General features: G+C 48.2%; 1 protein-coding gene across 6 annotated transcripts in view; it reads left to right on the forward strand.

Annotated features, from left to right (window-relative positions):
* Positions 1-12,218, forward strand: part of PUM1 (pumilio RNA binding family member 1) — a 137,256-nt gene that overhangs the window by 98,791 nt on the left and 26,247 nt on the right. For all 6 annotated transcript variants that reach the window (XM_075335960.1, XM_075335957.1, XM_075335958.1 and 3 more), the window contains exons 18-19: positions 3,624-3,761; positions 5,035-5,160. In XM_075335960.1, coding sequence (XP_075192075.1) covers positions 3,624-3,761; positions 5,035-5,160 — 264 coding nt within the window. The remainder of the gene's footprint in view (positions 1-3,623; positions 3,762-5,034; positions 5,161-12,218) is intronic.

Here is a 12,218-nt window from a genome sequence, read left to right on the forward strand (position 1 = left end):
CCCAATCACTGACTTACCTCGGGATGGAGTTTCATACTCTCTCAGCGATAGTCAAGCTACCGCTGGACAAACAGCGTTCGCTGCAGACAGGGGTGCACTCTCTTCTTCGGGCCCAGTCACACCCCTTGAGGCGCCTCATGCACTTCCTGGGGAAGATGGTGGCAGCAATGGAGGCAGTCCCCTTTGCGCAGTTTCATCTGCGTCCACTCCAATGGGACATTCTCCGCAAATGGGACAGGAGGTCGACGTCCCTAGACAGGAACGTCTCTTTCCCTGGCAGCCAAAACCTCTCTTCAGTGGTGGCTTCTTCCCACTTCTCTGTCGAAGGGAAAATCCTTCCTGCCCCCATCCTGGGCTGTGGTCACGACGGACGCGAGTCTCAGGGTGGGGAGCGGTTTTTCTCCACCACAGGGCTCAGGGAACCTGGACTCCGACAGAGTCCTCCCTTCAGATCAATGTTCTGGAGATAAGGGCAGTGTATCTAGCCCTAAAGGCGTTCCATCGGTGGCTGGAGGGCAGGCAGATCCGAATACAGTCGGACAACGCCACGGCGGTCGCGTACATCAACCACCAGGGCGGCACGCGCAGCCGTCAAGCCTTCCAAGAAGTTCGGCGGATTCTGCTGTGGGCGGAGGCCACAGCCTCCACCATCTCCGCAGTTCACATCCCGGGCGTAGAAAAACTGGGAAGCAGACTTTCTCAGTCGCCAGGGCATGGACGCAGGGGAATGGTCTCTTAACCCGGACGTGTTTCAAGAGATCTGTTGCCGCTGGGGAACGCCGGACGTCGATCTCATGGCGTCTCGGCACAACAACAAAGTCCCGGCATTCATGGCACGGTCTCAAGATCACAGAGCTCTGGCGGCGGACGCATTAGTTCAGGATTGGTCGCAGTTTCGACTGCCTTATGTATTTCCTCCTCTGGCAATGCTGCCCAGAGTGTTACGCAAGATCAGGTCCGACTGCCGCCGCGCCATCCTCGTCGCTCCAGACTGGCCGAGGAGGTCGTGGTACCCGGATCTGTGGCACCTCACGGTGGGTCAACCGTGGGCACTCGCAGACTGACCAGACTTGCTGTCTCAAGGGCCATTTTTCCATCTGAATTCTGCGGCCCTCAACCTGACTGTGTGGCCATTGAGTCCTGGCTCCTAGCGTCCTCAGGGTTATCTCAAGATGTCATTGCCACTATGAGACAGGCCAGGAAACCAACGTCCGCCAAGATCTATCACAGGGCTTGGAGGATCTTCTTATCCTGGTGCTCTGATAAGGGTTTTACCCCCTGGCCGTTTGCCTTACCCACTTTTCTTTCCTTCCTTCAATCCGGAATGGACAAGGGTTTGTCTCTCGGCTCTCTCAAGGGACAAGTATCGGCGCTTTCCGTGTTTTTTCAAAAGCGTCTAGCCAGGCTTCCGCAGGTACGCACGTTCCTGCAGGGAGTTTGCCACATAGTCCCATCTTACAAGCGGCCGCTAGAACCCTGGGATCTTAACAGGGTGCTAAGGGCTCTTCAGCAACCACCTTTCGAGCCGCTGCGGGATGTCTCTCTCTCACGTCTTTCGCAGAAGGTGGCTTTTCTAGTGGCAGTTACATCGCTCCGTAGCGTGTCGGAGCTGGCAGCGTTGTCATGCAAAGCCCCCTTCCTGGTTTTTCACCAGGATAAGGTGGTTCTGCGTCCGGTCCCGGAATTTCTCCCTAAGGTGGTATCCCCTTTTCATCTCAATCAGGATATCTCCTTACCTTCATTTTGCCCTCATCCAGTTCACCAATGTGAAAAGGATTTGCACTTGTTAGATCTAGTGAGAGCACTCCGGCTCTACGTGTCTCGCACGGCACCCCTGCGCCGTTCTGATGCGCTTTTTGTCCTTGTCGCTGGCCAGCGTAAGGGGTCGCAGGCTTCCAAGTCAACCTTGGCTCGGTGGATCAAGGAACCGATTCTTGAAGCCTACTGTTCTTCTGGGCTTCCGATTCCTTCAGGGCTGAAAGTCCTTTCTACCAGAGCCGTGGGTGCGTCCTGGGCATTGCGGCACCGGGCTACGGCTCAGCAGGTGTGTCAGGCGGCTACCTGGTCTAGTCTGCACACTTTCACGAAACACTATCAGGTGCATACCTATGCTTCGGCAGATGCCAGTCTAGGTAGGCGAGTCCTTCAGGCGGCGTTTGCCCACCTGTAAGAGGGGGCCGTTTTCGGCTCTTTTTATCGAGGTATTCTTTTACCCACCCAGGGACTGCTTTTGGACGTCCCAATTGTCGGGGTCTCCCAATGGAGCGACAAAGAAGGGAATTTTGTTTACTTACCGTAAATTCCTTTTCTTCTAGCTCCTATTGGGAGACCCAGCACCCGCCCCTGTTCCCTTCGGGCTGTTGTTCTTTTGTGTACACATGTTGTTCATGTTGAATTGTTCCTTTGGTTCATGGTTTCAGTTCTCCGAACATCCTTCGGATTGAATTTACCTTAGACCAATTTATAAGTTTCCTCCTTCCTGCTTTTGTACCAAAACTGAGGAGCCCGTGATGCACGGGAGGGTGTATAGGCAGAGAGGAGGGGTTACACTTTTTAAAGTGTAATACTTTGTGTGGCCTCCGGAGGCAGAAGCTATACACCCAATTGTCTGGGTCTCCCAATAGGAGCTAGAAGAAAAGGAATTTACGGTAAGTAAACAAAATTCACTTCTTCCAGGGCTGTGGAGTCTGAGTCGGTATAAAATGCTCCGACTCCTAAAATATATAATAAATTGGGGACAGTAGTGCAATGCAGAATGTGCTGAATATTTTACTAAATAATATTTAGTATAATGCTTATATTTAAGTGAAAAATGTATTGTAGTACAATGTGAAAATCAGACATTTAATTATTTTTATGATACAATAATCAAGATATTTAGATAGAACATAAAATATATTTATTGGAATACAACTTTAGAACACAAACTAATAAATTGTGTATATGTAATACTAATATATATATATATATATATATATATATATATATATATATATATATATATATATATATATATATATATATTATACACACAAGATATATATGTAATCTACTGTATATTACATAGTGTATTACATATTTACAATTTATTACAGTTTTTTGTGTTCTAAAGTTGTATTCCAATAAATATATTTTATGTTCTATCCAAATATCTTGATTATTGTATCATAAAAATTATTAAATGTCTGATGTTCACATACACATGTTCATGTATTACAATACATTTTTCACCTAACTATAAGTAATATATGTAGGAGTCGGGAGTCGGTGCAAGAGAAATTGAGGAGTCTGAGTCGAAGGTTTTGTTTACCGACTCCACAGCCCTGCTTATTTCCCTCATTTAAAAAACAAATGACAATCTAATATTTTGACACATTTGTTTGAGTTGGTTCTCTTTATCTACTTTTAGAAATATGGAAAATTGCAAAGGGTTTCTAAACTTCCAATCACTGCTGTAAATGGTCTTACTTTTGAGTAGATACCCTGGGCATAGCATTGCATTATACTTCTGCCTGTATTATGGATATGAAGCAGCAGAGTTAAGCTTTGCCTTTTCTGTTGGTGATAACTTTACTTCTGTGGTGTTTTTTTCCTTGTAACTGGAATCAATTTTGTTTCTTTAGAATGAAATGGTTCGGGAGTTGGACGGTCACGTTTTGAAATGTGTTAAGGACCAAAATGGAAATCATGTTGTACAGAAGTGTATAGAGTGTGTTCAGCCGCAGTCTCTACAGTTCATCATTGATGCTTTCAAGAGCCAGGTAGATAATATACATGTTCTACACATACAATTGTTTTTTAATGCTGATTTGGAGATCTGACCATATGTATCAGTGTGAATTTGCTTCCTTTTTTTTTCTTTCCTCCTTTTAATATAGCGCTATTAATTCTGCAGTGCTTTACATGCATTGGCAACACTGTCCCCATTAGGGCTCACAAGCTAACTTTCCTATCTGTATGTCTTTGAAGTGTGGGAGGAACAAGAACATTTGTTCCAATTATGATAATCACACTTTGATCACAATCAAGTGTTACCTGATTTTTTTTTTCTCACCAATGTGGAGAAGATAGAGAATTTTTTTTTTTTTTGTCAGTCCATGAAAATCAGACTACACTTGGATGTGTGCAATCTTGTTTTTATTTTTTTGTTTCCCCTATGGATTTATTTACTTGCATGGCCGACTGTGATCTGATATATGGAGGCAACTCGGGCATGCTACTATATATATCTATATATATATATATCTATATATATCTATATATATCTATATATATCTATATATATATATATATATATATCTATATATATCTATCTATCTATCTATCTATCTATCTATCTATCTATCTATCTATCTATCTATCTATCATCTATCTATCTATCTATCTATCTATCTATCTATTTATTTATTTTTTTTTTCCCTTGAACAGACTTTGAGGGGGAACCCCCCCCAAACAAAATAAAAACAGATTTGTGCGCGGCACCATGAAATAATAAAACAATATTGCTCTGAGTGTGATTCGATGTTTTTTGTCGGACCGAAAATTGGTCACCTGCACATAGACTGAAGGCAGGGGCAGATGGCTGTATTTTTGCTCAAAGTGCCATCCAACAAAACATCAGATTGCATTCTGACCTTATTTTATGTGGCCGCTCACTTCAGACTTTTTTTCTCGGACAGTACGAGACAAAGGAACAAAATCTCTGCATGTCTGAGTTTGACCTGGCATTGCTCTCAGCGATGCAAGTCAATGAGTGCATGGAAATAGAACTGCACTTGAATGACATCTGAGTGCGGTCCGTTTTCTGAGGACTCGCACAATGGAGAAATTTTGTTCTCCATTTTCTCGTCAGTGTTCTCCAATTCGCTCATCCGAGACAATCGGATCATACTATGCTAACACTGGGATAAACTCTCATCAGTTTGATCAGCCATTTGCATAAGTATCCCAATTCGGAGGAGAGAATCTCAAGTTGTCTGTCCCTACCCTCTGTGTGTGAGAATACTTCTTGAGCTCAGACCATTAATATTGCAGGTGTTTGCACTCTCCACACATCCATATGGCTGCAGAGTGATTCAGAGGATTTTGGAGCACTGCCTTCCTGAGCAGACACTGCCAATCCTGGAGGAGTTGCACCAGCACACTGAGCAGTTAGTACAGGTATGTACCAAAAGCAGAGTTTTTAGGGGTTTTTTTTTTTTTGTTTTTTTTTATGGGTTTTGGCGTAGGGTGGTTGTTCAGCATCTGCCAGCTTTTTTGTTATGTCTTTTTATTGTGAGTTATCAAAAATGGTTCACTAAAGTTTTGGCTTGTATTTTCTAAATAGTCTGCTTTGTATTGTCCCTGTTATGCTGCCTGAACACTTATGAATACATTGATAGCTGCAAGATACCAGTTCGGGTGTATCAGAATGTTTCAATGGCAAATCATTGCTAGCAAAGTTTGACTGTTAATGGATGCATATCTTTGACAAGAGAAATTGTAACACCCAATTGTCATAACGCGTACATGTCTAGAAGGAGTAATTGAGGAATAGTACAACAGTGGTTTGGGGAATACCTGGCTTCTATTTAGAAGTCAACATAAATTAATTTATGCCCCAAAAAAAGACAAGTGTTCTAGGCGTGATTATTGCCTAACCAAAAGCTAATAAGGGTATAACTCCTAAAATACAGTTGTCTTTTTTGGGGCATTAAAGTAGTCACATTGATTTTTCTAGGTAACACAGTACCACAATATAATTTACTGTACATCAAAACCAGTCAAGAAGGTTGACGGGTCATCTTAAAAGATGAATGAACCCGCAGATGTTCGGGTCCAGTGGGTCGGGCAGCACTTTTTCTTTTTTTTAAAAAAAAAAAAAAAAAAAAAAAAAAGTTCAGGACACGACTTGAACTCGAGCATCCTCCCGGATGCCGAACCCCATATAAGTCTACGGGGACCCAAACATTTCCTGTAAAATAAAAGGGTTAAAACAGGAGAATATACTTACCGTCGGTTACCATGCTTCCTGTGCGGCAATAACGCTACTTCCTGGAACTCTCATTAGTCCTCATACACATTCACTGCTTTCACCTCCCACCGGCAGCTCTGATTGGCTGCCGATAGACCACGCCCGCTTCTTTAACAGCGTTTGTGATTGGTTGGAATAAAAGGCGCTGTCTGCGTGCTTTTAGTAGAGTGTAAAATAAAACAAAATGGTGTAGGGTCCCCTCTATAGTGATACCAGCACAGATAAAGCCACGGCTATAGGCTGCCACCCCTAGCTGTGGGCTTATCTTGGCTGTGTACCAAAATAGGAGGAACCGAATGCGGCTTTCTTAATTTTTTTTTTTTTTAATTTAAATAAATTAAAAAAATTTATGTGCGATCATCCCCCAATTTTGAAACTCGGTCAAGGTAAAGTCGACAGCGTCTGGTCATCAAGGCCAGAATTAGTGATGGGTAGTGGTCTATGAGAACTTTCCCTCGCCCATCACTAATCCTATAAGTAAAAACAAATAGACACATACACCGAGAAAAATCCTTTATTTGAAATAAAATACAGCACCCTATTTCTCCTCTTTATTAACCACATAAAGACCCTTGAAGTTCTGCCGTAATCCACACAATGTCCCACGACGGTCCTGGGCCTGCTACATCCGAGCCTGGAGAGACCAAAAACATGTCCTCTCTCTTCAGGCTCCAGGAAACACTGATTAGGGGGGACCCGGCTGTCGGCTCCGTTCACCAGAGATCATATTCAGGTTCCGACGGCATGACCTCCAGTGACCGGAATACTGAACTCTTGCTTAAAGTGCAGGGCCATTCCCTGCACCCTACCAGCCCTTTTAACACTGATAGTGCTGGCCAGGGATTTGGGGTCAGCCCCGCACCCCCTCCCCCCAGCTGGCGGGGCACGGGCGTGCACTTTAACAGTGCTTAGTGCAGGAGGGGGATGCGGGGCACTGGAGTGCAAGACACTGTCAGTGTCATATGCGCTGTTAGAGCGGGTGAGGGCGTGGCTTACCGGCAGTCAATCAGTGCTGCCGAGTAAAGCAGTGAATATGTATGAGCACTGATGAGCGGACTATGAAGTAGCGTTACTGTCGCAGGGAGGCTCTGTAAGTATATTGCTCCTGCTTTAATCCTTTTTTATATTTTTAACTATTATCCAGGTGGCCGAACTCTAACTGTAACACGAACTTCCCTGAAAAGTCTGTGTCCGGATCCGGTACCCCAAACACCTGCTGTTCGGTACGGGCGCAGTACTTTATAGTTCGGTTTCGCTCATCATTAGTCATCTTTACTATGAACCATAGATTACTTAAGCTGTATGCAACTAACATGGACCATTAATATGCAAAAATTTGTAATCCATAAGAAATATCTTTGTGTTTTGAAACAACTAAAACTCAAAACCTGTGGGCCAAATGCAGCCCACCACATCATTTAATTGTGGCCCGTGAGCTGGGTTGCCTGTAAAAAAAAGGTTAGTTTTCTCTGCTGCCCATAGTGTCCAGCAGAAAAAAGCAGTCTGTCTTAAATTTTTTTTTATTAAAAAAAAAAAAAAAAAAAAATTCTCCCAGCTTGTACTGAATGTGTTAAAAAACAAAAAAAAACCATGCCATGCACACTACATACGGTAGATGCTAGACTGTATGGGCTCCTGGTAAGTGTGACATCATGTCCTCCTTGTGTTGTCTGCCCCCCTTCCGGTCTGGAGAGCGCCATTCGATGGAGTAGCTGGGACTCGGGAGAGATGGGATGTGCGCTTCCAATCGTTTGCCCCCTTTTCTTTGTCTCTCTATTGGGAGACCCAGACAATTGGGTGTATAGCTTCTGCCTCCGGAGGCCGCACAAAGTATTACACTCAAAAGTGTTAAGCCCCTCCCCTTCTGCCTATACACCCCCCGTGCTCCCACGGGCTCCTCAGTTTTTTGCTTTGTGCGAAGGAGGTCAGACACGCACAGCACAGCTCCACAGATTAGTCAGCAGCAGCTGCTGACTATGTCGGATGGAAGGAAAGAGGGCCCATATAGGGCCCCCAGCATGCTCCCTTCTCACCCCACTCTTGTCGGCGGTGTTGTTAAGGTTGAGGTATCCATTGCGGGTACGGAGGCTGGAGCCCACATGCTGCTTTCCTTCCCCATCCCCCTCAGGGCTCTGGGTGAAGTGGGATCCTATCGGTCTCCAGGCACTGAGACCGTGCTTCATCCACAACTCCTGTGGAGCCTGCTGGATAGGAGCCGGGGTACCGTTCAGGGACATGGCCCTGCTACGTGAAGGTACTCTGTATCCCTGTGGGGACCGCGCACGGCAACACCTCAGCTTTGCTGGGTGTGCTAGTGCACCGGGGACCGCGGCGCTGACCGGGTTAAACTGTGCCATTACACACTCGGCGTCGCTGAGTGTGTTTATATGTAGGGGCTACCGCGCTAACCGCCGCTGCCATGGGAAACTGCGGCGCGGCTGGGACTTGTAGTTCGCCGGGGACTTCGGCGTCGGCCGCGCTTTTACGGCGGCCACGCTTATACTCGAGTCCCCGGCTTGCTTGCGGCCTAGTTTCCCTTTCTCCCGCCCTCAGCCCTGACAGGCAGGGGAAGGGCGGGACGCTGCACGGAACGAGCAGCACTGAGGGCTGGAGTATGATTTCCATACTCCACCCCCCTCACTGTGCACAGTGTGAGCACCTCGGCCACGACCACGGCTCCCTCCTCTCGTCAGGACGCCGCAGCCATTTCCTGTCAGCTCCTACGACGCTGCAGAGAGGGACAAACCCTGGGAGACCCAGACACGGTCTCTGGTGGCCTCATAACCGCTTTAGGCGGATGGTAAGCAGCACCTGTGGTGCTAGCCCCATGGTGCTGTAGTGTATTGATACATTATTTGTTTATAGTATATATTTTACACTGTATGAGCACAGTTCATTCTGGCTATATACCCTATTGTGTTACTCAGGGCGCCCACAAAAGGCAGGGGTGTCAAAACACAGGCTTATTATGCTGCCTGCGTCGCTTGTACGACCCAGCTGCCGGCAGGTTCCATTGACCCTCATTGTGTGCATTGTTCGGCCCCTGTGACACTTCTTCAGCCAGGGCCCCTGCTAAGAGGGGCCCAGGGGGAGCCACCTGTTGACACTGTCCTAGTGACGGGGACGGAGTTTGCAAAACTCTCTGAGACTATGGCTAAGATACTAGAAGCCTTGCAGTCCAGGCCGGTATCTCAGCAAAGGGACTCTGTTGAATCATTGTTCCCTGGCCCCCCTCAGTTGGACCAACAATGTCCTCCCGGGGTATCTCATACATCCCAGGCTGAGGGTTCTGACTTAGACCCAGCCCCAGACCGACTAAGTGGGCTCGCTTAGAATTTCCCTCGACATCATATTGTTCAGGGTCTCAGCGGGGGGAATCTCTGGTTGATGATGCGGAGACAGCTGATCAGGATTCTGATCCTGAGGGCGCTCTCAATCTTAATACTCCAGACGGGGACGCCATAGTGAACGTTCTTATTGCGTCCATCGATCGAATGCTGGATATTTCTCCCTCAGCTCCTCCGGCGGAGGAGTCAGCTTCTCATACACAGAGTATGTTTCTAGACCACTCTGATTTCAGAGAGGCACTCCAGAATCATCATGCTTGTCCAGATAAGCGTTTTTCTAAGCGCCTTAAGGATACACGTTATCCTTTTTCCCCTGACGTGGTTAAAGGTTGGACTCAGTGTCCCATAGTGGATCCTCCAATCTCCAGACTGGCGGCTAGATCCATACTTGCAGTGGAAGAGGGGGCCTCGCTCAAAGATGCCACTGACAGGCAGATGGAGCTCTGGTTGAAATCCATCTATGAAGCTATCGGAGCTTCTTTTGCCCCAGCATTCGCAGCCGTATGGGCGCTACAAGCTATCTCAGCAGGTCAAGCGCAAATTGAAGCAGCCACATGCACGGCCGCGCCACAAGTGGCATCCATTACCACACAGACCTCGGCAATTGCGTCTTACGCTATTATTGCTGTCCTGGACTCTGCGAGCCGTACGGCGGTCGCGGCCGCCAATTCGGTGGTACTCCGCAGGGCCTTGTGGCTACGGGAATGGAAGGCAGATTCTGCTTCCAAAAAAGCGCTTAACCAGTTTGCCAATTTCTGGCGACAGGCTGTTTGGCGAGCGTCTGGATGAAATCATCAAACAATCCAAGGGAAAGGATACATCCTTACCCCAGCCCAAACAGAACATACCCCAACAGAGGAGAGGGCAGTCGAGGTTTCGGTCCTTTCAGGGCGCGGGCAGGTCCCAATTCTCCTCGTCCAAAAGGTCTCAGAAAGAACAAAGGAACTCTGATGCATGGCGGTCTAAGTCACGTCCTTAAAAGGCCACCGGAGGCGCCGCTAACAAAGCTGCTTCCTCATGACTGTCGACCTCCTCTAGTAGCATCCTCGGTCGGTGGCAGGCTCTCCCGCTTTTGCGACACCTGGCTGCCACAAATAAAAGACCGCTGGGTGAGAGACATTCTGTCTCACGGTTACAAGATAGAGTTCACCTCTCGTCCCCCGACTCGATTCTTCAGGTCATCCCCGCCTCCCGAGCGAGCCGAGGCTCTTCTGCAGGCGCTGCGCACTCTGAAGGCAGAAGGAGTGGTGATCCCGGTTCCTCTTCAGTAACTGAGCCACGGTTTTTACTCCAACTTGTTTTTGGTCCCAAAGGAGGACGGGTCTTTCCGCCCGGTCCTGGACCTGAAACTGCTCAACAAACATGTAAAAACCAGACGGTTCAGGATGGAATCCCTCCGCTCCGTCATCGCCTCAATGTCCCAAGGAGATTTCCTTGCATCGATCGATATCAAAGATGCTTATCTCCACGTACCGATTGCTCCAGAGCACCAGCGCTTCTTGCGCTTCGCCATAGGAAACGAACACCTGCAATTCGTGGCACTGCCGTTCAGCCTGGCAACAGCCCCACGGGTTTTTACCAAGGTTATGGCTACTGTAGTAGCGCTCCTACACTCGCAGGGTCACTCGGTGATCCAGTACTTGGATGCTGATCAAGGCACCCTCTCAAGAGGCATGCCAACGCAGCCTCGACGCTTTCCTGGAGACTCTCCAGGGTTTCGGGTGGATCATCAATTTTCCAAAGTCAAATCTGACACCGGCCCACTCGCTGACATATCTTGGCATGGAGTTTCATACCCTCTCAGCGATAGTGAAGTTTCCGCTGTTCAAGCAGTAGTCACTACAGAAAGGGGTACAATCTCTCCTTCAAGGCCAGTCACACCCCTTGAGGCGCCTCATACACTTCCTGGGGAAGATGGTGGCAGCAATGGAGGCAGTCTCCTTCGCGCAGTTTCACCTGCGTCCCCTTCGATGGGACATCCTACGCAAATGGGACAGGAAGACGACGTCCCTCGACAGGACAGTCTCCCTCTCTCAGGCGACCAGAGCTTCCCTTCGGTGGTGGCTTCTTCCCACTTCATTATCGAAGGGGAAATCCTTCCTACCCCCATCCTGGGAGGTGGTCACGACGGACGCGAGTCTGTCAGGGTGGGGAGCGGTTTTTCTCCACCACAGGGCTCAGGGTACGTGGACCCAGCAAGAGTCCTCGCTTCAGATCAATGTTCTGGAAATACGGGCAGTGTATCTTGCCCAGAAAGCGTTCCAGCAGTGGCTGGAGGGCAAGCAGATCCGAATTCAGTCGGACAATTCCACAGCGGTGGCATACATCAACCACCAAGGCGGCACACGCAGCCGGCAAGCCTTCCAGAAAGTCCGGCGGATTTTGATGTGGGTGGAAGCCACGGCATCCACCATATCCGCAGTTCACATCCCAGGCGTGGAAAACTGGGAAGCAGATTATCTCAGTTGCCAGGGCATGGACGCAGGGGAATGGTCCCTTCACCCAGACGTGTTTCAGGAGATCTGTGGCTGCTGGGGGGTGCCGGACGTCGACCTCATGGCGTCCCGGCACAACAACAAGATACCAATGTTCATGGCACGGTCTCAAGATCCCAGAGCTCTGGCGGCAGACGCCTTAGTTCAGGATTGGTCGCAGTTTCAGCTCCCTTATGTGTTTCCTCCGCTGGCACTGTTGCCCAGAGTGTTACGCAAGATCAGGATCGACTGCCGCCGCGCCATCCTCGTCGCTCCAGACTGGCCAAGGAGGTCGTGGTACCCGGATCTGTGGCATCTCACGGTCGGCCAACCGTGGACACTACCAGACCGAACAGACTTGCTATCTCGAGGGCCGTTTTTCCA

This window comes from Anomaloglossus baeobatrachus, chromosome 2 (genome assembly GCF_048569485.1).
Source record: "Anomaloglossus baeobatrachus isolate aAnoBae1 chromosome 2, aAnoBae1.hap1, whole genome shotgun sequence".
Lineage (NCBI taxonomy): Eukaryota > Metazoa > Chordata > Amphibia > Anura > Aromobatidae > Anomaloglossus > Anomaloglossus baeobatrachus.